Here is a 25,959-nt window from a genome sequence, read left to right on the forward strand (position 1 = left end):
GAGCAGGGGGCTACTCTTCGTTGCTGCGTGTGGGTTTCTCATTGCCGTGGCTTCTCTTGTTGCAGAGCATGGGCTCTAGGTGTGCGGGCTTCAGTATTTGTGGCATGTGGGCTCTGTAGTTGTGGCTCACGGGCTCTAGAGCGCAGGCTCAGTAGTTGTGGCGCACGGGCTTAGTTGCTCCGTAGCATGTGGGATCTTCCCGGACCAGGGCTTGAACCCGTGTCCCCTGCATCGGCAGGTGGGCTCTCAACCAGTGCACCACCAGGGAAGCCCGGCAGGCGGATTCTTAACCACTGTGCCACCAGGGAAGCCCTGTGTGTGATATTTTTTGATAAGCCCCTTTTGTTTAAGCAGCATTTACTTGGCTGTTATGTTAGTTGAGGCCCAGAACATCTTAACTGATACAGTTACGCTTCATGATTTGGAGATCTGGGAGGAAAACAAGGTGAAAGAGCATGTACAATCATCTTTTTAAGCAGAAAATTAATGCTTTCACACATGAAGACCTTTAGGTCTGGTATTAAAGGCTGGTTTGTAAAGCCCTGACTTTGAGAGTTGTGTGAACCGATATCTGTCCATCAACCCATCCACACATCATGCATGCATGCACGCAGGCATCCAACATCTGTCCATCCATTCATCTGTCCGCCTCTCTCTCTGACTTCCTTTTTATGAAACTTTCCCTTTGAACAATGGAGGATTTCCTTCCTGACCTTGCTTGATTCTGTCTGCTGTCATTTTGGTATAAATGTTTTTCTTTCTCCAATTAAGTCACATTTAGAGAAATGAGATTAGGTGGTCATAGCAGGGTGTGAAGGAGATTCTGCTGCAGCCTCTCTAGGGACACCTTGTCTTGCAGGATGTCTGGAATTTTAAGAGAAATGTTGATTTTTAGATGTTGGGGAAAAAGTGTTTCTTCTGTTTTTAGGCCATTAAAAACTCCCACTTCCCCTTATTTCACTCCCTGTGGCTTCCTCAAAGACATTCAAGCACCATCAGCTTTAGGTCTGGCTCTGTTGGCTGGAAAGCGCCAGGGTATGTCTGCAGAAAAATGGTGTGGGATTGCCTCAGGAGTGCTTCCTTCAGGGAGTAATTACTATTTTCATAGTAATTTTAAGGGGAAGATAGTCTTTAATTTTTTTTTTTTTTTGCGGCGCACGGGCCTCTCACTGTTGTGGCCTCTCCTGTTGCGGAGCATGGGTTCCGGACGTGCAGGCTCAGCGGCCATGGCTCACGGGCCCAGCCGCTCCGCGGCAGGTGGGATCTTCCCGGACCGGGGCACGAACCCGTGTCCCCTGCATCAGCAGGCGGACTCCCAACCACTGCGCCACCAGGGAAGCCCTTAATTTTTGATTCTTAGGAATTGTGCTTGGTCAAGTAGGTGCACTGGCTTTCGTTACAAAAATCAATTCCATAAAATATTTTCTGTTTATAAAATTTTTACCCATCTTGGACTCTTGTCCACTTCAGGTTAGAATGGAACGTGTTTGTATGTGTGCCTACCCCCTCTCGGCCTGGCTGTTACTGGAGTGGGGGTGATGGGGGTCCTTGAGGCTGGGATGCCAGCACTGCTAGCATGTCCAGTGATTTCTGATTGAGGTCCTTGGGGTTGTAAGTCCTTCGGGAGGAAAGAGAAGGGGGAAGAAACCCAGGGTGATAGGAATGTGAACCACACACTCAGGAATAACCGAATGTGATTTCATTTAGAAAACAGAGTTCTTCTTGAGCAAAGTGGGCTCTTCTTTTCTGAACCTGGCCTTTGCTAATGCTTGAGTCCTTGCGTGAGTGCAGTGATGGCTGGGTAAGAGGATGTTGTTTTGGGCAGCAGGAACATCTGGAACCGCTGGTCACAAACCTGGCTGAACACCGGTCACCTGGAGGACGTGTTCGTACATACAGATTTGGAACCTCACCTCAGATCTGCCCAGTCAGGAGGCTGTCACTGTGGTTGTGTGTTAGGTTTACCTGGGGAGCTTTTAAAACTCCCAGTGCCCTGGCCCTCCTCGAACCTATTAATTCAGAATATCTGGGGGTGGGCTTGGAGCAGTAGCCTTTACTGAAGGTTCCCCAGGTGACTAAAAGGGGCAGCCAGGTTTGAGAGCCACTGGGCAAGATGATCTGTACTTTTTATAAAGCCTGATGCAGTCAATCTTTTGAGCATCACTGATTGGACCATAGCCACTTACCAGTATAGACAAGGCAGGCTCACCCCACCTTCACGACTGTAGCAAACTGCTTACTAATGGGCACAGTGGAGAAATAGCAAACCACAGGAACCCAAAAGGAATATAAAATGAAACTTATATCACATCAGCCTTGGGCACCCATATCCCTTCTCCACATCAAAAATCTCTTAAGTTAAAAAATAGGCTTTTTTAAAATGTAATTTTTGGATAATATATTTACATGGTTCAAAACATACAAGAGAGTGTACAGTTTTAAAGTCTCTCATTCATGTCTGTCCTCCATCCACCCCTTCTTTGGGTATCCTTCCAGAAGTTTTCTCTTCTGCTCCCTTGTGTTCACAGGAAAAGATGGCATACTACAACCCATATCCTCCACTTTGCTCTTTCTATAATATTTGGTTAGTATGCTCCAGTATGCTGGAATGGCTGGCCTTTGTTCTGATTGGTTGGGTATCCTCACTGATTGGCAGGGGCTCATGCCATGCCAAGTCTTTACATGTTTGAATTAGTCCCGCCTACCTCCCCAACCTTGCATCTTGGAGAACTTTCTATATCAGTACAAAGAGAGGTTCCTTAAACTTAAAAAAATTAGATACCAGGCTTTCCATTGTATGGATGATTCATAATTTATTTAACCAGCCCTGTGGTGGTGGACTTCAGGTTATTTCCAATTTGGGGCTATTACAAACGATGCCATTAAGAATAATGTGGTAAATGTACCATTTCAGATGTGTAGAAATTCATCAGTAGAACTCCTCTATGTATTGGTGAAAGGGCAGTTGCTGGAGTCGAACTAGCAATGAAGAATGTTGAGAAGGTATCACGTTATCCAGTGTTGCTGTGCCAGGCCGCTCTGCTTCAGAACTGTAGTAGGTGAAGAGTTATATTTGCTTCTTTCCATTGTCTCTGAAGAAATATCAGAAGGGGCAGGTGATGCATAGCACAGGGAGATCAGCTTGGTGCTTTGTGACCACCTAGAGGGGTTGGGTAGGGAGGATGAAGGGAGACGCAAGAGGGAGGAGATATGGGGATATATGTATATGTGTAGCTGATTCACCTTATTTTAAAGCAGAAACTAACACACCACTGTAAAGCAATTATACTCCAATAAAGATGTTAAAAAAAAAAGTCCAGCAAGGCAAAAAAACAAAATAAAACAAAACTTTGTTGCTAAAAATGCGAAAAAACAAAACAAAACAAAAGAAGGGACAGCTGAAAATTTCCCATCTGGTGGTTTTAGAGGAGATGCTTCTGGTGCTTCAGTTCTCCAAGACCTGTTCTTGGACCATTGGCATGCATCCCCTAGCATTTGTTAAGAATGCAGACCCAAGACTCCACTAGGACTTTTGGGTGGAGCCTGATCAAGTTTTAATAGGCTCCCCGGGTGATGCTTCTGTACACTAGACTTTGCGAACCACTGTTCTAGGGAATTTGTTGTGGAGCAGTGCCCTGGGAGGAAGCCCTCTCATGTGATTACACAGTCAGGCCACTCTGGTTCATCCCGGACAGGATCTGTAACTGCCATGAGCATTGAAAGCTCTGTAATTCCAAGTAAAGACTTGGCCGTGGAATAGGCTGAAAGTAACATTTGACTATCAGCCCCTCTTTGCCCTTGCATGACTAAGATAACGTAGAATAGGGGAAACACTACTGACAACTTAAAAATAAACAACGAGTTGTTGGAATCTCTGTGAAATCTCCATTAATGGTAAGACACATGGGGCTGAATTGGGTCCACTCATTCCAGGCATCACCTCCAGAAACTAAGACCAACTGGAAGCAGTAGAAAAACCCTTTGTCTCTCTTCCACTGTCCTATTCCTAGACTAAGAGACCCAAGTAAAAAGTCCCTCTTCTGCTCAAGAATCACTTGTTGAAATAACCAGAGGCTCCTTACAACCCCTAATCTTCCTACATTCATTCAGAGAAGTCAAGAAGGTGAAGGAGGCAGTTTACTTGTGCACTGGTGTGTGTAGGGAACTGTTGGTGGCAAACTGAACCTTGAGTGGTGAGGCTTGCATTGGTTAAGGTTCATAAGAGAGACCAAAGGAACTGTGGTGTGAGTGCATCCTGGGATCAGAGAACCAAGTAGCAGAGGAGGGAGAAGAGTCTGTTTCAGGACAACAGAGCTGCAGTGGATGAGTGCTTGCTAAAAACCTGGTGCTGTGTACATTAGCCTGCCCTCCAGTTTGGCTTGAGAAGGGGATTCAGCCATCACCAAAGTGGGCAGAGAGCAGGACCAAAGATAATCGACACAAACTATTTTTTGGCGAATACAGGGCCTGGATGTATATTTGCAGTGAGTAACACAGAATTTAAGACTATGCAGCTATGTCTACAGAATTTTGAGGGGGAATGTTATCATCTACATATTTGAATCTCAGTCAAGCTGTCATTAACGTGTGACTGCAATGGAAAGCCAGTTTTCAGATATAAAAAGACTCTGGAGGGACTTCGCTGGTGGCACAGTGGTTAAGAATCTGCCTGCCAGCGTAAGGTACACGGGTTCGATCCCTGGTGCAGGAAGATCCCACATGCCGTGGAGCAACTAAGCCCGTGAGCCACAACTACTGAGCCTGTGCTCTAGAGCCCACGAGCCATAACTACTGAGCCTGCAAGCCACAACCACTGAAGCTCTCACTCCTAGAGCCCGTGCTCTGCAACAAGAGAAGCCACCGCAATGAGAAACCCATGCATGGCAACGAAGAGTAGACCCCGCTCACCACAACTAGAGAAAGCTTGCATGTAGCAACAAGGACCCAAGGCAGGCAAAAATAAAAATAAATAAATAAAGTAATTAAAAAAAAACGACTGGAAATATACCACCAATGAAAGAGTTATTTGAAGATGTCCTCTATCTGATTGAAAGAAGGTCTAATACTGAGAACTTAAGGGTGGAGTTACAGTATAGAGGAACTGGGATGAATCCTTCAAGTAAGTAAACATAATATTGAGTCCAAATAATCACTTTAAGTCTCACATTAAAATAGATTGCAGAAGGTTTATCAGTTGTAACAAATGTACCACTCTGGTGGGGGGATGTTGATGATAAGAGATGCCATGCATGTATGGGAGGATATGGGAAATCTCTGTACCATCCCCTCAATTTTGCTATGAACGTTAAACTGCTCTAAAAAGTAAAGTCTTAAAATAAAATAGATGTTAGATGTCAAAAATATTTGTGAATGAAAGGCAATATGATATAAAAATAACTTCATAATCTTTTATGAAGATTGAGTCTAAAATCCTAGTTTATGTTAATGAAGACTGCAAAGTAGACAGCAGGGGAGTGAGGATAAGGAAAATTTACTTAATTTACTGTCTTTTATATGGAAGACTTAATCAGAAAGTATGACATCAACTTTCTCTGATCGAAATGAAGTAAAACTAGAAGTTAAGAAAAACAGTTATAAAACTCAAGGACTTAAAAAAAACCACTTTCCTTAACATCCCTGGGACATATGCAACATGGTGCTGGATGTTCTAGTCAGTTCTAAGCAGTGTAATAAGGCAAGAAAAGGCATACATATAAGAAAGGAAGAAATACAACAGTCCTTATTTGTAGATGACATGACCGTGCAGAAAATCCCAAGGAATCTACGAAACAGCAACACCAGAAAACCCTACTACAACTAATAAATGAGTTTGGCAAGGTTGCAGGGTACAGGATAAACATACCAAAAAATCAATTGTATTTTTATATAGTAGCAAAGAACATGAAAGACTCAAAACAATAAAAACGTCAGTTCTCCCTAAATTTATATACAGATTTGATGCAATTCCTATCAAAATCCCAACAAAATTATTTTGTGGATATAAACAAGATTATTGTAGAATTTATATGAAAAGGCAAAGGAGCTAGAGTAGCTAAATCAGTTTTGAAAAAGAAGAATAAAATGGGAAGAATCAGTCTTATATAGCTACAGTAATCAAGACTTCGTGGTACTGGTGGAAGGATAGACACATGGATTGCAGGAACAGAATAGAGAACCCAGAAATAGACCCACACAAGTGCACACAGTTGATTTTTGACAAAGGCACAAAAACAGTTCCGTGTAGGAAATAGATTTTCAATAAGTAGTGTTGGCGCAGCTGTACACCAATGGGCAAAGAAATGAACCTTTTGGCCTATACGTCTCACACCTCCTACACAAATTAGCTCAAAGTAGATCATGGACTTACTCATAAAACATAAAACTGTAAAACTTGTAGAAGAAAACATAGCAGAAAATCTTTGGAATCTGGGGCCAGGCAAAGAGTTCTTAGACTTGATACCAGAAGCGTGAACTGTAAACAGAAAAATTGGTAAGTTGAACCTCATCGAAATTTAAAACCGTTGCTTTGTGAAAGATCCTGTTAAGAGGATGAAAAGACAGACTACAGAGTGGGACCAAATATTTGCAAACCACTTATCTGCAAAGTACTATTATCTGGAATGTATAAAGAACCCTCCAAACTCAACTAAACAACCTAATTAGAAAATGGGCGAAAGATATAAACAGACATTTCACTGAATAGGAGATACAGATGGTCAATAAACACATAAAAAGATATTCAGTCTCTCTCTCTCTCTCTCTCTCTCTCTCTCACACACACACACACACACACACACACACACACACACACAACCCACAATGAGATACTACTGCACACTTATCAGAATGGCTAAAATAAAAAAATAACGACAACACCAAATGCTAATGAGGGTATGCCGCGTCTACATCACTCTTATATTTTTGGTGGGAATGTAAAATGGGAGAGCCACTCTGGAAAATAGTTCAGCAGTTTCTTAAGAAAATGAGACATGCAACTGTGATATGACCCAGGAGTTCAACTCTAATTTATTTATCCCCAAGAAATGAAAATTTATGCTCACACAAAAACCTCTGTGCAAGTGTTTATAGCATCTTCGTTCATAATAGCCAAAAGCTGGAAACAAGCCAAGTGTCCTTCAATAAGTAAATGGCTAAACAAACTGTCGTATGTCCACACCATTAGTCAGCAGTAAAAAGGAACAAGCTGCTGATACGCTCAACGACCTGATGAATCACCAGAGAATTATGCCAAGTTAAAAAAGCTCAATACTATACTGTATGCTTGCAATTATATAACATTCTTGAAATGTCAAAATTATAGAAATATAGAAATGGAAAACAGATTAGTGATTTCCAGGAGTGAGGAGAGGGTGGGAGCAGAGAGAGGTGGGTGTGACTATAAAAGGACAACATGAAGCATCCTTGTGAAGTGTTCTGTATCTTCACTATACGAATGTCAATATCCTGGTTGTGGTATAGTCATATTATAGTTTTGCAAGATGTTACCTTTGGGAGAAAATGTGTAAAGGTTGTATGGGATCTCTCTATTATTTTTTATAACTTCATGGAAACATACAATTGTCTCAAAATAAAAAATTCAGTTAAAAATTTAGGCTATTTAGTATAGTTTATAAACTATAGATAGTGTAAAATCAATATCCCAAATTCATAGTCATAAATGCTTTTTAAAATACTAACAAACCATAAATTAAGCATTCCACTCAAGAGGTAAGGGAGAAAAACTCCACAAGAGAAACCTAAGGAAAACAGGAGTAAGAATGCACAGAATTAGACTGTAGCATTGGAATGTATAAAATTTATATTCTGTTGAAATAGAGCATTAAAATGTATAAGAAGCATTGTGTTGATAACTCGAAGAATTAGCCCTGGAAAACAGGACAAAGCAAAACAAACAAAAGCCAATAAAATAGATCTACTTTTAACGAATCATATATATAAAATGAATATATATAATGAATATATAATACATATAATGAGTATATATATATCCACAGTATTGCAAATGGGAATGAAAAAGGACATGAATACAGGGATAGAAAAAATTGTGACATAATACTATAATGGTGTCCAGCACAGGTATACATGGATTTATGTCATAGCTTTTCTACTACAACCTTCTGATCTTGGGCAAGCTATTTACTCTCTCTAAGATCAATCTCTTCCACTGTAAAATGGGGACAATAATGCAGTGTTTGTGTGGATTCAGTGAAATAATACTGGGTTGGAAGTTCGTTCGGGTTTTCCGTAACATCTGTCGGAAAACCCGAACGAACTTTTTGGCCAACCCAATACATGTAAATAGCTCAACCCATTGCTAGGTACTTTGTAGAATTCAGATGGTTAGCTGTTGTTAATTTTTGGTATTAAATCTGAAAATCTAAGAAAACAGAAATGCCCTAATTATCTACCATAAAAGACAGCCTGTCTAGACTAGGGGTTGGAAAAGTTTTTCTTAAAGGGACAGATAGTAAATATTTTAGGTTTGTGAGGCATTCTGTAGCAACAACTCAAATCTGCCATTGTAGCATGAAAGCAGCCGTAGACAATTTGTAAAAAAGTGGACATGACTGTATTCCAATAAAACTTTATTTATAAAAACACACGGCAGACCTGCAAGCTATAGTTTACTGGCACCTGGTCTAGACCAAGAGCAAGGAAGGAAATGATGAAAGTTTTCAAATCCGTTAGCAAAAACACCAGGAGAAGTGATCCTTTTGGTTTTCAAAAAATTTTCTCTAAACCACAGAAAAACAGAAAACTATCTCGGTTCTTTCCTCTCACCTAGCATTATACAGACACAAAAACCTGACGAAGATAACACAAAAGATAAAGCATAGTATAATCTCACTTATAAACACAGGAAATCCTGAATTAAACCTGGACAAGTTGAATTTTTTGAATATTAAAAGAACACTGCATCATGATTAAGGAAGGTTCATTCTAGAAGTACATTATGGTTTATTATTAGGAAGTCTATTAATAAATCCCATCAGGATCTCAGAGGAAAAAGTGTGATCATCTTTATAGATGCCAAAAAAGAACTTGTTAAAATTTCATTATTAATTTTGGGTAAAAACTCTTGGAGAAAGAACTAAGAATAAAAATGTACTTTCTCAGCATGATACAGACTGTCTATGGCCAGCCAATAGCCAAAAATGTGCTTAATTTCGTGTTATTTGAGGCATTCCCATTAAAGTCAAGAATAAATGAAGGGTGGTTGAAGGATCAACTCTGTTATTTGTCATTTTGGATGTTCTAGTCAATGAAACAAGAAACAGATATAAGTAGTAATTATATACCGGAAAAAAGAATGCCAAATTAACATTTTTCACAGGTTACGTTAGTATTTATTTTAGAAACTCTAAAGGAATCACTTGAAAAACTATTAGTACTAATAAGAGAGTTACAGGTAAGGGGCTAGTTACAAAACATATCAACCAAAATCAATGACTTTCTAAATCGTTGGATGAATGACATAATGGAAAAATAATCCCTTCTGATCTCCAGTGCCACCACCCTGCCCACCAGCTCCTTTTCCACATCTGCACACTTGGCAGAAGGTCAGAGAAGAGTGCTGTAACCCTCTATAACAGAAGGACATGTGGCAAACTTGAATGTTAACCCATGGATTGGCAGAGCCACCTCTGCCTTGTGTCCGCTGCATTGCCTGTGTATGAAGATAATCAAACCTCTCTCCTAGGGTACAGTAGCATTAACTATGATTTTTTGTTTTTTTTGGTAAGAGGTGGCACCTCAACAACTGCTCATTATAAGTTAATTCCCTTTCTGCTGCCTTCCTTGGATTGGCTAATACCCTTGGCCCTTTAAAAACACCAGGAAGCCTGGCCTTAAACTCCTTTTTGGAAACTAAGCATGGATTCGAGAGTTTGAGGCATCTTAACCTCTCCTTGTCTGGTGTAACTGCTTCCTGTTTCTGAACTTTGCTCTCATTTCAGGAAAGGAGAAAAAGAAATTATTCACAATTATCATTTCTTGGGGGCAGTGACTACCTCTTCCATCCTCTTGTTTCCCCTGGAGCACTCAGGGCAATTCTGAGGATAGGAATGTAGAGATAAAGTCAGGCAAAGAGGAACAGCAGAAACTGGAGAGGTTATGGTGATGGGGAAAGATCATGGACTCAGTTGTCTCGAGTGTTGGCCTTTCAAGTCCTTACTCTACAATCTACCAGCTTTGTCGCTTGGGAAACTCCATTAAACCACTCTGAAGCTTTAGAGTGTTCTGGATTGTAAAATGAGAAAATGGTATCGTCTACTTTAGGACGTTGCTGTGAAGGCTACACATGTGTGAATGTGTTTTATTTAACTGTGTTACATACACATAAATCCCGTAGATTAATAGCTCATGTAATATACAGACGACTATGTGCCTTTAAAAATGTAAAGCTTTCTGAGCTGCCTAAGACATCTCAGAAACAGGGAATGTATTTTTATAGGAAAAGTTATTGAATGGAGTGATGTAAATTTTTTCCACCCTGCCACACAACGCTTGCATGAAATAGCAACGGGCATGAACCCCACAGGCAGCTAGGAGTGTGGTTCTTCCTCCCCCGCTTGGTTATATCATCTTTCGTGTCTTCATCCTCGTCATCAGTATCATCAAACCTAACATTTATTGTGGGTATCCTACATGTCAGGTGCTGTTCTGGTATCTTGTTAATGAATTAATTCATTGTTTCCTTATAACATGGAGGGAAAGAGATGACAGGGGGACGGCATTGGGTCCCCAGATTTTGCCCCAGGTCACTGCTGGCACTCTTTTCCAGAGAGGTAACAGCTTGGTTCCATATGGATCTATAAACTCATGATTGTTTTGGTCTGGTCTCAACTCCCATCTTCCTATATGCTCGTAGAAATAATCTTATCTTAAGAGAAAAATTTGGAGAAAACACTGAAACTGGAGAGTCCCAGTCTTGCCTGTGGTCTCAGAAGGGTGCCATTACTTTCACTTTTCCAAATACTCTACAAGAGAGACTTCTGGTGTATCCAGAAGATGGGATACCAGCATAGTGTCGGCAAGTTGTGAAAAATTTCTAACTGTATCCGGAAAGGTTGCCTGACTCTATTGCCTCAGAGTCTGTATAATTAGAATTCCATGATGTCATCTCTGAGCTTTAATATAGCTTAAAATTATCCTTCTGTAGGTTGTGTTTCTTTCTGAAACATTTTAAATTTAGAAAATTAACTTGTTAAACTTTTTTTAAGTTAAATCTTTAGATTTTTTTATTCGCCCTGCTGTGGGCGAGTTGGAATGACACACGCTTGCTTGAGTCATCCAAGTCAAATGTTAGGGTACTCTGGTCGTCCTGGGGAAGCCAAGGTCTCCATGGTCTCAGATGGTTCTGTTTGGCCAACATTTTTTCTTGGCAGGGCTTAGGGGTGCAGGTGGACTCCAATATGTATGCCCTACTCAAGCCAGGTCCCTTGCCGGCTGACAACTGTCCTTGGGTGGCTGGAGGGAGGGCTACAAAGAGTGACAGTGTTCAGGGGTCAGAGACAGTTCTTGATGGACTGGATTCTGCGAGTTGAGTAATTTTCCTCCATCACCTCTTCATAAACTCTCATGGGGTCTAGTTCATGGTGCAGCTCTAGGTCAACCTTCCAAAAACCAGTTTGCTGAAATTAATTCAAATTGACTAGCTTTATATCAGCGTTTTAGGGAACGCCTGATTTGTCTCCATCCCTGTTCCCTGTTGTTGCAGGCTAAGAAGCAATGAGAGGGGATAATGAAGGACAGAGAGAGGAGGGGACTGAGGGTCAAGGAGGGGTGCTGATGAGCAAAAAGAGAAGGGGCTACAGGGCAGAGAGGAGGCTATCGAGGGAGATGAGGGGCAGAGGGGACATGGCAGGATTGAGGGGCAGAGAGCAGGTTCTGAGCGGTATGGGACAGCAGCTCCCTCATTTCAGTGACTAGAGATCCAAGTTTTTGGACTTTCCAGGCACTCCAGGGGCACCTTGGCGATTCTGGCGGTGGGAACATGAAAGCCTAGGTCTTTCTTTATTTCACTCAATTCCTGCTGTGTGTGGTGAGTGTGGGTGAGTCTGGGGGAAGGTTATCCTGTTGTCAGGAGGTAATTTACCATTGATGGGGGATGATCCGGAAATGATGTGTGTGATCCTTCCCCTGCCACTTTTGGGACTTATTGTTAATTTCCTCCCCCCCCCCCCCACTCGTCACAGCTGTGAAAACCCATCTTCTGATTTGATGGATGACAGATGGCAGGGCACCAGCCAGCCCTCCTGGAGGGATGATAGGCTGTACCTGCACATAATATGTGTCCAATAAGTATCGGTTGACTGAGTAAATGAGAAGTCTACTGAGTGACCTCTTGGCTTCCTGGAAGTCACAGACCAGGAGCCATAGAATCTTAGTGTTGGCAGTTCCTACTGATCTGGGGCTCAGGGAGGAATGGAGGAAGCAGTGGTGTGCTCATAAATGTTCAATAATTGGCTCTCTGGTTAAACAACAAAAACACAACCCTGGTATGTAAGACTTGCTGATGGCCAATTCCCATGGTGTAAATACCCCATGTCGTTTTCATGTGACATGCCTGAAAACTGAGTTGAGAAGAGATGCATGAACTGGTTCTAGCACACCCCCAGAGGAGGGAGTGTGAATGGGGCAACACGAACGACAGTAAAAAGCTCACTCTGATCTCTCCCAGCACAACTGTGGACTCTGGAACCTAGTATTTATCTCCCCCTCTTGTAGATGGGGCAACTGAGGCTCAGAGGGGTTACATAATGTATCTTTTATTGTAATCAGCAACGGAGTGGATTCTAAGGGCTGTGTCCTCTCTACTCACCTCACTGGGCCGTCAAGGCTCAAGGTCAAGGTCAAGGAATGCGTTTCCTAAGGCACCTTTGAATACCAGAGACTAACAGGGCTGGCTAATTCTTCCAAGACAGTATTGGAGAGAGGCTCCATTCAGGGATGGCTTTGCTAAAGAGGTGACCTAAGAGGCCACCCAGAGACGGCGTAGAGGTGGGTGACCAGGTGGACATAGTGGTGAAGGGTGAGTTACATCTCCTGTCTAACCCTCAGTTTCCCCATATGTAAAATGGGACCCTGAAAGTCTACTTCAAAGGCTTGTTAAGAGGATTAAATGCGATAAGCATATAAAGCACTTAGCATCATGCCTGCCACATGGTAGATTCACAGAAATGCTGATTCTCAGCAGCCTGACCTTTTCTTCTTGAATTCCTCCTCAGCATTTGCCAGACTTTACCGTGCATATGAATCACCTGGGCATCTAGTTAAGACGCAGATTCTCGTTCAGCAGGTCTGGGGCGGGACCTGGGATTCGGCATTTCTGACGGGCTCACAGATGATGCTGATGCTGTGGTTCACAGATCACACTTTGAGTAGCCAGGGGCTAGGACACCCTGACAGAGCATTTTGGTGTCCTGCTGCTAAAACTCTCTCCTTTCTCTCCTCATGACCTCCAAGATTGCTCTTCACAGGGCAGGATCCTTTTCATTCCAGACTGGTTCCTATGGAGCAGCCCTCTGCTCAGCCCTGCCACGGACATCTTCCGTGCTGTAGCACCAGCTTGCTGTGGGGAATCTGGAAACTGGTTTCCCCTCTTTTTCATTTTCCTTGAGCTTAATTTTGTTTCTGCCAGGACTTTGCGGCGCAATCTTTGCCAAATCCCTTCTCTTCTTTAGGATTTAATTTCTAAATTTGCAAAATAAGACAGTAGTACAGAGTGACCTTCCAGTCGGGGCTTCTGAAGTTCTGTGAATCTGTGATTCCAGCTGGTTGATGCATTCTGCCTCTAGGTCATAGGAGAGCTTGACTCCATTTTTGGGCTCTAGGTTTCTGGTAGGGTCTCCAAAGACATTTAGAGGAGTAGAGTTAGGACTTAGGAGGAGGAAGGGTAAGGATTTAATCCAGACCTTCTGGAAAGATAACACATGGACCGAGAAGTGACAAGGAAAGGCTGGGGCACAGGAACCTCCTTGCTTTGGGGCATAAAGCACATTTCCTCAAATACATTTCCAGGGGATGGCTACTAATTATTGAGCATGTATGTGCCAGGTGGTGTGCCAAGAACTAATAGCGGACATTTGTCATGCTTTCTGGCCTCTTAAACATCATTTTTTATGTTGGGAAATTCCTTACCGTAGAAACCTCTGCCCTCTTAATGTAGAATTCAGAAACTCACCTCCCCAGCCTCTCTTGCAGCTGGTGCACGGACATGTGACCTGTGATATGCCAATTGGTTGCATCCTGGCTGGGCTTTGAATTGGCTGCTAGTGTTGAGAAAGAGCAGACACTGGGTGATCCATTCTGGAGAGAGTTGGTAGATGTATTCAGACTATGCAGGCAGCTGTGGAAAGGCTTCTAGCAGGATCCATCGCACGTGAATGTCGAATATTCTGTGGTGCAGACTCTAGGGTGGCAGCAGTGATTCCTCTACCGACGGGTTCTGTGCTGTGGTGTAGGTGTTCCTCCAGGCTGTGTGGCTTCCAGTCAGATTCTCTAGGCCTCCCAGAGATTAAATGCCTTTCCCGCCTAAACTGGTTATAGTGGCTTTCTGTTGTTTGTAAATAAGAATCTTGACTGTTGACAACACTTTAACGTGCATTATCTGATTGAAGTCTCATGGTAACCCAGTGATGTAGCATTAGTACCCTCTTCTTACAACTGAAGAAACTGAGGCATGAAGAGGTGAACTAACTTGCCCAAGGTCACACAGCTGGTAAGTGCAGGAGCCAGGATTTGAGTCCAGGTCATCTGGCCCCGAAGTGCATGTTTAATTTAATTTATTTATTATTATTTTAAAAATAAATTTTTTATTTCATTTATTTATTATTTTTGGCTGCGTTGGGTCTTCGTTGCTGCACATGGGGGTCTCTAGTTGCGGCGAGTGGGGGCTACTCTTCGTTGTGGTGCACGGGCTTCTCATTGCGGTGGCTTCTCTTGTTGTGGAGCACGGGCTCTAGGCGCGTGGGCTCCAGTAGCTGTGGCACGTGGGCTCAGTAGTTGTGGCTCGCGGGCTGTAGAGTGCAGGCTCAGTAGTTGTGGCGCACGGGCTTAGTTGTTCCACAGCATGTGGGATCTTCCTGGACCAGGGCTCGAACCCGTGTCCCCTGCATTGGCAGGTGGATTCTTAACCACTGCGCCACCAGGGAAGCCCCAAAGCGCATATTTTAAATCAGGGGTCGCCAACCCCTGGTAGCGGTCTGCGGCCTGTTAGGAACCAGGCTACACAGCAGGAGGTGAGCAGTGGGCAAGCGAGCGAAGCTTCATCTGCCGCTCCCCATCACTCACGTTACCACCTGAACCATTGCTCACATTACCGCCTGAACCCCCCCCCCACCCCCGTCCGTGGAAAAATTGTCTTCTACAAAACTGGTCCCTCGTGCCAAAAAGGTTGGGGACCACTGTTTTAAACCACTGCCCATCTTCTGTAAGAGATTTGTGGGTGTGGAAAGGCCTTTGTAGATCACTCGTCAGTGGTACAGGGTTCACCAGATCAAGGCCTGGACTGGGCATGCCTGTTGGGTTTTCACTGACAATGTGAGGAGTCGTAATAGAGGCAACTGTTCTAGTGACAGTGATTCAGGCATAAACACTTGACTTTGGCCTGGAGCTTGCACTATGTGAGACCACAGATGAACATTAGGATGTTTATACTCTTCCGGAGTCCACAGGTGGATGCTGGGGGCAAAGAATGAGATTGAAGCTCAGAGGAGAAAGAAAGAGCTGTCCTCTGGGGCTTTCTTTGAAAAGAAAGGGGAAAGAAGTCTTCCCTTAAGCCCAGAGACCGGATAGAAAGTAAGCCTGGCTACCGCCTATTGATTGGCAGTACCGAGTCCTGTTTACTGTGACACAGCAGTTAATGTTCTTGTGGGCAGTACTCCAAAAGAGGCGGATTGGCTAACTGGTCGACCTCAGCTGCTTCTCATGGGCTGGGAACCTCCTGGGGGTTCAACTTCCTCCCTTCTTCTCTCTTTCTTTACCTCCTTTTTAGCACCTGGCATTTACTGATTCAATCAATATTTATTGTGTGCATACTGTATGCCACACGTGGTTGTAGGTGTTGGAGATACAGCAGTGAAACAGGCAGACAGACTCTCATAGTTTCTAATTTAGTGGCAGAGGAGGTGGTTTGGTGGGCACAAAAGCCAGCAGGTACAAGTTGATTTAAGTGGTGGTATATCTCCACTCCCAGTCTTAACCCTGCTCCCTAGGAATATACCATTCTCATCCTTATTTCACAGATGAGGAAACTGAGGCTGGAGAGTTTGAGTCAACTGCTCAAGGTCTCACAGTTAGACCAGATCTCTGTGAGATCTGTCAGAGCCACATGAGTCCAGCTAAACCTGACTCCAGATTGCATCTCAGTCTGGGATGGGACTCAGAGCCTCTTTATCCTTCTTCACTTGGGCCGAAGGACCAGCCTCCTTTACTGTCCCCGGTGCCACACCCATTATGTCCCAAGGAGCCTGGCTGTGGGGCGGATGTGGTCCCCCCAGTGGCCCACTTCCTTGCTGCTTCTGCCAACAGCAGCTTCAGCCCTTCTGATGTGAAATTTTTCTTTTTTTTTTTCCTGTTGATCCCCTTAGGGGAAACAGATGTGGGTGGGGAGGATGGTGGGGCACACCCACACTCACCTAAGCCCGGAAGTAACCCAGGTTCTAGGCTTTCTGTGCCCCGAATGGTGATAGCGACTCCCTTCTGAGATGCCTGGCTCACTGGATGTCCCAACCCTCCACCCCGCCGTTGTGCTCCTGCTTTTCCTGTGGTGGATAAACCTCCTTCCGGTCCCAACCCATTGTTGGGCAGGACTTCCTTCTTGAGACCTGACTTCCTAGTATTACACCAGCTAAAAGTCAAGCAGTGTGGTTAAGAGTAGTGGGTTCTGGGGTTGGACAGACCTAGGTTCAAATCCCAGTGCTGCCATTGACAAGCTGTGTAGCCTCAAACAAGTTGATTAACCTCTCTGAGTTCCTTTGTCACATAAGCATGAGAGTACCTACATCAGAGGGCTGTAGGGACCTTCAGGGATAAGGCACCTGAAGGTCTTAGCTCAGTGCCCCGCGTGCAGTAAACGGTAAGTGTTGGCTATTTCCGTTACTGGGTGGAACAGAAGGGGTCCTCTGCTGTGGGCCCCTCAGGCCTGGTGCCCCCATTTCTAAGGCTTGGTGCTGCCTTGCAGGGCGGTGCCTCTCTGCAGTTTCACTTTAGCAAAGGCCTCTCCTTGCTCTCTACTTTGCCTTTTGCCTCTTGGTCTATTTCCTCTCCACGGTGAACAATCACATACAAACCCTTTTTTTCTGGTCCCTGTTTCTGTCTGCGAGCGAGAGGCACGCCGAGCACCCTGGGTCGCCTCTGGGGAGGACGGAGGAGTGGCCATTGTCGAAGGAGCACTTCGGTCTCTGGGTAAAAAGCCCTGTTCTTCCTTGTCCCTCGCTCCTGCTCCCAGATCCGTTAGCCTACTTGAATCATCCCCGATCCCAGAAGAGCCATGGGGAGGGGTGTTTGAATAATAAAAAGCCTCTGCGGCTCCCATCGGTAGCAATACCTTCCCTGTTTCACTGGATTCTACAGAGAGGACTGCTGAGTGTCTGTCACATGCAAAGCGCATGGGAGGAGGGAAGCAAGTAGCAAAACTAGTGGAATGCCCACCCTCCACCTGTAAGGGGCTTGACGATACTTTCACTCATCCATTCACCATTCATTCAACCCACATGTGTGTCAACACTGGGAATTATCGTTCTTTTCCATTTTTGCCAGTCTAATGGGTGAAAAAGTATCTTGGATTCATTTGCATTTCCCAGATATTCATGCAGTTCCTGTGCCTGTTGCCCGTTTGTATTGCTTTCTCTGGGGATTCCCTCTTCATATTACTTTGTCCATTTTCTAGTGGGCTTTTTCTTATTGATTGATACTAACTGTCTTTATATATGGTGGAGACCTATCTCTTATCTGTGCTATATGTTGGAAATAAATCCCCCTGCTCTGTCCTGTGTCTTTCCTTTTTGTTTACAAATTGTTTTGCCATGTGGACCTATCATACTTTTATGGTCAAATGTTTCAGTCTTCTAAATGGCGTCTGGGTTCATCTCCCCTCTGATAGTCCTTTGATCTGTGCTGACTTGTTTGTTTTCCATCTGTCGGACAGTGAGAAACTTTGATGGCAGGGACTACATTTTATTCACGCCTGTCTCTTCAGGGACTAGTGCAAGGCTGTGCACAGAGTTTTGTGCCTGAATGAGTTTGCTGTTTTTTTTTTTTTTCTTTACGCGGGCCTCTCACTGTTGTGGCCTCTCCCGCTGCAGAGCACAGGCTCCGGACGCGCAGGCTCAGCGGCCATGGCTCACGGGCCCAGCCGCTCCGCGGCACGTGGGATCCCCCCGGACCGGGGAACGAACCCGTGTCCCCTGCATCGGCAGGCGGACTCCCAACCACTGCGCCACCAGGGAAGCCCGAGTTTGCTGTTTTTTTTGCTGCAAACAGGTTTTAGGCCTGAATGAGGGAGTGAATGACGAAGCTGTGTGCTGCCCTACCTTCCAGAGATGGGGTCTGCTGCAGAGAAGGGAGTGAGTCAGGGAGTGAATCACAACCTCTTTCCTGGCTCAGCTGACATTTCAAAAGCCCCGAGCAGAGAAGCGCCCCCCTCATTCCAGGAAGCCTTCCCCTTCCTGAGCAGGCACAGTGGGGTCCTGCTGGTTATCAGACTCGTGTGTGTGTGTGTGTGTGTGTGTGTGTGTGTGTTCATGTACGTGAACACGTTTGGGTGTTTATCATTTAAGACTCTGAGTAGGTATTGTGTTCCGTGTATGTGTGAACGAGGCTGAAAAATTCTCTGAGAGGACCTCTGCCTGTGTGTGGGTGTCGGAGGTCTGAGTAGAGAGGGAGAGAGAGGGCGGAGGGCATGTTAAGAATCTTTGCCGTGCACCGCATTTGATGCTGGGAGGCTGGGGTGGCAGGAGGAGGTTAAGCGGTCTGGGAGGCATCCTTGAGCCGAGCTTCCTCAAGTCTCTGGATCTGTGGCTACGTGATGTTCTTCCTCATCCACGTGGCTGGCTGCTGTCCTTGATGCAGAAGGTGCTTCTGTTTAGCTCCCAGAGGCTTGGCTTCTCCATTGTCGTTTTCCGAAGCCGTGGAGCATGCCAGTTAGATTGTTAGACCCAAATAAGCGGAAATGTGTGAAAAAATAGTAAATATTTACTGTACCTTTTGTGGAGCAGGTTATTGCCATGGAAATGCTCTGCACGCAGACCTGAGTGATGGAGGGAAGCTGGCTCAGGAGCTGTGGGAGCTTCTGGATGCGATGAGGCCGGAATTGGCAGATTCAGGAGTGAGCGCTGTGGGTGTGGAATCACAGTGCAGTTGGGGGAGGCTGCAAACCTTGGTCTCAGGTGGTCTGCAGAGAGAGGGCATTTGTTTACTGCTTACCACGTGCAGGGTACTGTGGGTACTGTGCTGAGCCTTCTGTGTGCCTTATTGCATTTAATCTTCATGCCAGCCCTGTGAGATGGCATTATCCTCCTGGTTTCCTGGGGCACAGAGCTTGAACAGCTTGCTGGAAGGGACTCAGTCAGTGAATGGCAGAGCCCCATGACTGTGGCTCTCCAGAGCCCGAGCCTTCACCACCTAGCTGTTCTTTTCTCCATGATTTACTCCAGAGAAAGCTAACTAGCCGTCCATGGGGGTTTTAGTTTTCAGCACTGGATTTGTTGCCAGTGTTCAGAAACCATAGACAATTTCCAGCTTCTCTTGTCAGTGTGGATGACCTGGCTGCTGACTGGGGGCTGCCCTTCCCCAGTGTCTGTTCCACAGCAGCTGGCCGGTTCAGCTGGGGCCTCCGCTCTCCAGCCGGCACTGGGCAACCCCCTGTTGCAGCTGGGAGAGAGCTCTGGGCATCACACTCAGGGACTGTTGGAATTAATTGAGAATTTTCTGCTGAGAGCTTTCATCCTGTTAGAAAGTACGTTTCCTTTTAGCTGTTGTTTTCATTTGCCAATCAGAGCTTTGGGGATTATTTGATTTTCTTCCTGTGGTCTCAAGAATGCGTGGGTGGTTGAGTGAAGCTCTTCCTGGCAAGAAAGAAAGGGCTTCAGCTGGAGATGTGATGTGTTAGTGTATTCATTCACTCATTTGTATATTCATCCAACATGTTCATTGAGTGTTAGATACTGCAGTTACAATAAATGATAGTCTTGCCTTCAAGGAGCTCACCATCTCACTGGGAGAGATGTAAACTGGCATTACAGAACAATTCAGAGATGCCATGATTGGGGTGCACCCATGCAATTCTGACAGTGTACAAGAGGACGTCTATTCAGATCTTGGGGAAAGGTCAGGGAGGCCTTCCAAGAAGAGGTAATATCTTTTGATAATCAAATATGGGTGGATACAGTTAGCCAAGTAAAGAATAATTAGGGGAAGAACATTTCAGGCTGATGGAAAGGAGAGAGCATGACGCATGTGGAGAATGCCTGAGAGTTCAGTATGGCTGGAGCAGTGTGTGTGTGTGTGTGTGTGTGTGTGTGTGTGTTTGGGGGTACATTGAGTAAAATCACACAGTCACTCATATCTCCTGGTCCAAGTTCTGTTGGGCACAGGGCTGTCAGGTTGGTGGGGATACAGCACCCCAGGGTACAGTAGAACTAAATCTGGGAGCAGCATTCGGGGCTCTAGAGATCCTTTTACAGACAAGGCCAGCTTTATTAGGTTTGGCTTGGTAGGTCACATCTCTTCTTGTGTGATGTGAGGACTTTTAGAAAGACTCCCCTACTTGGCTCCCCTTTGCTTGAAATTCTGCCCCTTGGAGTTATTCCTTTGGCTTTAAGCTTGGTCTGAAGTTAGAACACAGTGAAATATCCCGGAGTGCTAGATGGATTCTTCAGGTTGCAAAGGAAAGCCTTGTCTAGAATACCTTAGGTAGAGTGAAGGTTAACTGCAAGTGTGTATGGGGAAATAGGATGGAGGGGGAAATGGTCTCATCAGCTGCATGGTTATACCAAGACAGGATGCTTTATCACCTCTCTTAGAGAGCTGGGTTTGTGGGCTTCTCTCCATGTACGTTCTAGCTCACCAAAGCTATCTGCTGTGTTTCTTATCTCTCCACCCCAGAGAGACCCTGGTTGGTTTAAATTTGACACTGACTGATATGGAAAATTTATGCCAGGCCACATGATCCATTTATCCAACCACCCGTCCGTTCGTCCATCCACCCATCCATCCATCTGATTCCATAACAGATGTTAATTTAGCACCTACTCAAGTGTCAAACTCTATGCTGAATTCCAGGCTTACAGTAATGAATAAGACAGACACAGTCACTGTTCTCAAAGAGTATACAGTCAGAGGGCAGTCAGATATTAAATGTGATGAATGCTATAAAAGAACTAAGGAAATACATAAATCTAAGACTTATGAGAGGGATATAAGCGGGTGGACAGAAGGAGGTATTAGGGAAATCTTGCTAGGCTAATTTTTGTGACCAGGGGAGCTCTGTTAGTTTCACATGGACAGGAGCCTCAGGGGCTCTTGCAGAAGACCCTTCCAGGGGGAAATTCCTCAGAAGCGGTGGTGGGCTCTGCAGGCTCTGTGCACTTCCTGGCCTGTTCAATACCTCTGGGAGGTGTCTTATATCAAGACCCGTGGCTAGACATTTTCTCCAGTGGTGGTAACTTTTACCCTTTTGTGAGAGCCAGTGTAGATGATGGAGTAAAGAGTAATGAAAGCGTTTGGGAGTGGTCAGTGATGAGCACACGCATTCTGAACTGACAGTATAGCATGGGCACTACAGCCAGAACACCTGGTTCAACTCAGCTGCACTGCCTATCATTATGTGACGTTGTGGTTTCCTGCCTCAGTTTCCTCATCTGTAAATTGTGAATAAAATACCCACGTCATAGGGTTATAGTGAAGATTCAATGAGTTGACGTAAGGCACTTAGAACAATGCCGGGCACAGGATAAAAGTAGGCGCTTAAGAAACGCTAGTCATTAGTTTGAGTATCATGCTTGTTATATGGTGTCAGCCAGTCTTGCCTACTTTTGACAGCTCTTTCTTTGGTGGACGATACCTGTGTCCTTTCGTGCCACATTTATGATATATCCAGCCTTCCTATCTGCGTACTTCAGTTCATTCCTGTTCCCAGGCAGGTTCTTCACTGACTCTGAGGCCCCATTCTTGACCCCAGCCCCAGCACAGAACAGTGTCTCAGCCTGGCCCAGTGTTCTGTATCTGGAGATATGTGTGCATTAGGGCAGGTGGAGGTGTTCTCTGGGGAGTAACAGCACTAATGCTTAAGATGGCCTAGAACATCACAAAAGCACATGGAGAGACAAGGTGCAGGCTCCTGGCTCTCCGGTGTTGGTTACCAAGAAGTATTGGACTCAGCCTGTCTACTTACTGCACTGGATGCCACTGATGACTCTTAGCAGGTGCCAATGAGGCATTTACTTCTCCCACCATGGGTAAGACCTCGGAAGTGTTGCCTCTGCCCTGAGCAAGTGACCAGGGGGTTCTGATGGAGGGGAAGACGGTAGTTGTGGATGACCAAGGCCAAGCGGCTGGAGCCAGGCCAGAGAGAGGTTGACTCCTCCTGAGGGGATGGCATGCCATGGGTTGGGGTGGCACCACAGGGCTGAAAGGAACTTTCCTTTGAATTTGAGTTTTGTTCCTACACTGACTTCCGGTGCCATGGGATCCTCATTCATCAAATGGGACTACTTCATACTTACTCATTCACAGGCTGTCTGCATTTCTATTTTTGTGTTTTTTAATTACCAAATATTTTTGTATTTTTGGTCACCAAAAAAAACACTTACTATAAAAGAATGTAACAATGTATAACTATGTAATCTAGATAGAAAGTTTCTATCTTATAGAGACTACAGACAACATTAACTGTATTATCCTTTGAAATTTTTTACTTGTAAATATAAACAGATATTACTAATTAACAAAAATGAAAGCATATCCTATATATTACAGCCTACAGTGTTTTGACTTGTTACCTCTTGGACTTTTTCCTATATCAATGCCTTAATTACATCTACCATATTTTTTTAAATGGCTACATTGTATTCCATAATATGGTGACCGCCATATTTATTTATATTATATTTATTTGACCAATACCCTATTGATGGGCATTTGGATTGTTTCCAGTTTTTTCTCTTGTTGAGCAATGCATCTGTGCATATTCTTGGGCACTTCAGTAACTATTTCTGTAGAATATTCTTAGAAGGAGGGTTTTTAGGGCAAAAGAAGTGAAGGGAACATTTTCAGTTATAGTAGATATTGCTGAATTGCTCTCCAAAAGGTTGTACCAATTTATGCACCCACCAGCAGCGCGAGAAAGTGCCTCTAAGAAATGTCTTTTAAAAGATAAAATACCTATTGTTAAGCCATGAAACACACTTCAAATGATTGCTGAAAATTCTTCCAGCTGTGGCATAAGAAGCTACAGTCCCAAAGAGGACTGAAGGGTCTTGGGAAACATGGGAACTTAATGTATTAAAAGGTGACATTTTGGATCAATGGGAAAAGAATGGTTTATTTAATAAATGGTACTGGCATAATTGGGTGGCCACATGGAAGGATGCGAAATTTGACTCCTAACTCACATATTATAAAAGAAGAAATTACGAATGGAGTAAATTTACAGACAGAGTAACAATTTTAAAGTAAAAATAATCAAGAATATTAGAGGAAATTTTAGGAGCATATACCTATAACCTTGAGTGAGGGAAACCCAGAAGCCATAAAGGGAAAGATTAGACATTTTTTGATTATGTAAAAATAATTCAACCTTTTAAAAGAAGAATGTATTCATGAATTGCCTATCAAATTAAGAAATACTACTAAAAATAGACCCAGTAGATAATGTACAGTGGTGTCCAATATGAATAAAGTTGAAGTTAATAAAGAAAAAACTTTAGACACTAATTGGAAGAGATACCTGCACCCCAATGTTCATAGCAGCATTATTTACCAATTGCCAAGATGTGGAAGCAACATAAGTGTCCATCAGCAGACGAATGGATAAAGAAAATGTGGTATACATACACAATGGAATACCACTCAGCCATAAAAGAATGAAATTTTGCCATTTGCAACAATGTGGGTGGATCTGGAGGATATTGTGCTTAGTGAAATAAGTCAGACAGAGAAAGACAAATACTGGATGTTATCACTTATATGTGGAATCTAAAAAATACAACAAACTAGTGAATATAGCAAAGAAGAAGCAGACTCACAGATATAGAGAACAAACTAGTGGTTACCAGTTGGGATAGGGAAAGGGGGAGGGGGAGGGGATTAAGAGGTACAGATGGCTATGTATGAAATCAAAGCAGGGAAGATAGACAATATTTTATAATAACTTTAAATGGAGAATAATCTTTAAAAATTTTGAATCATTATGTTGCACATCCAAAACTGCTATAATATTGTAAATCAATTATACCTCAAAAAAAAAAAGGTGCTATAAACATTTGCATATTTTTAAAAAAAGAAAAAAGTTTTAGGACATACAGGTGTCCGAGAGATTATGGTCAGGGACTGGAATTCTATGACTTCTATTCTAAGTAGAGTTGAATGATAAACTAGTAATTTTATGGCCCCTGAACCTGGTAAGCTCTGAAAGAGTAAAGAAAAGGGAAGGAAATGTTGTTTTCTGTTTCTTTTATTTTTTATTGTTTTGAAAAAGTTGAGTACCCACCCAAAGCCTCAGGTATCCCAGGAGAGAGGAGACAAAAACACTCCCATCAAAACAAAGCTTCAGCCACATGTTCTAGTACTCAGCAGGGCACAGCGCTTGTTCCCTCTGTGTCTGGTCCTACGTGAAGCCTACGCCCTCCTGGCCCTCTTGAAGTCTGGGTCTCTCAGGCTGTTCCTGGGCAGTTTTAGCAAAACCTCTTTCCCCACCCTTCACCTCAGTATTTGTACCACCCTCTGAATCAGCCCTGAAGGCACCTCCTTGTACTTTTCCCGTTGTCTGGCCATCACCAGGGAACTGTGGTCTATGGAACTGAGCATTTGGTCCCAACTGTCCTTCAATTCAAAGCTCCATTATTCTCTACCTGCAGGGGTCACTGGTCTTAAAGTTAGCAGTACATTTAGTAGTAGGCAGGCAGACGTGACTTCAATTACTAGCTCTCCCACTTTTGTGATGAGTGACCTTACACAAGATCTAAGTCTCAATTTTCTCATCTACAAAATGGGGATAAAATGGTCCTACCTCCTAGCATTGCTCTGAAGATTGTTGTCACTATTATTGCTGAGCACAACACTTGGCATTTAGGAAATGCTCAGTAAATGTTAGCTATTGTTGGCAACTGTTATTTCTTCTCCTCTTTCTTTGTTACTTTAAATGCCTCCTTACCAACACCTGCAGAAATAGATTGATCTAGTGCCAGGGTTTAGGAGAGCTCAAGTTCACTCATTACCTTAGAGGTAGCAGCGTAGTTCAGAGCCAGGTACTAGACCCAGACTGCCTTCATTCAAATCCTGGTTTTGCCACCTATAACTGTGTGTACCTTGGGCAATTTACTTAACATCTCTGTGCCTTATTTTCTTTATTTGTAAAATGAGGGTAATAATGGAACATAGTTCTTACCAGGATTAAATGAATTAATATTTATAAAACAGATAAAGAGTGTCTGGCTCATTGTAAGTGTTACGTAAATGCCAAAATATTCACAAAATAAACACTTAGATACATTGCTTACCCCCTGTGGATCATGTCAAGGATAAAGGAAACAGTATGCTGAAAACCCTGGTGAGCTGTGTGCCTATGAGAGGTGTTATGGTGATTCATCATTATGTACCTGGCCACTTTCCATTTGTTTATTTTAGAATCAACCTGGGCCAAAAAAGGAGCCCTGACTGTTGAGAAGCTGATACCATGGGGGCAATTTCTGAGTCTCTTCGTCTCTCTATTTGATC

The 25,959-nt window shown here is 43.8% G+C and overlaps 1 protein-coding gene across 4 annotated transcripts in view; it reads left to right on the plus strand.

Annotated features, from left to right (window-relative positions):
* Positions 1–25,959, plus strand: part of PRKCB (protein kinase C beta) — a 312,071-nt gene that overhangs the window by 77,498 nt on the left and 208,614 nt on the right. The window contains exon 1 of one of the 4 annotated variants that reach the window (XM_032603894.1): positions 2,961–3,055. The exons of 2 other annotated variants lie outside the window; for them this stretch is intronic. In XM_032603894.1, the coding sequence (XP_032459785.1) occupies positions 2,986–3,055 (70 nt within the window). In that variant the 5' untranslated portion in view covers positions 2,961–2,985. Of the gene's footprint in view, positions 1–2,960; positions 3,056–17,364; positions 17,431–25,959 lie in introns of those variants that run through there. One more of the 4 variants, XM_032603895.1, reaches the window with a different exon arrangement.

The sequence above is a fragment of the Phocoena sinus genome, chromosome 15 (genome assembly GCF_008692025.1).
Source record: "Phocoena sinus isolate mPhoSin1 chromosome 15, mPhoSin1.pri, whole genome shotgun sequence".
Classification (NCBI taxonomy): Eukaryota; Metazoa; Chordata; class Mammalia; order Artiodactyla; family Phocoenidae; genus Phocoena; species Phocoena sinus.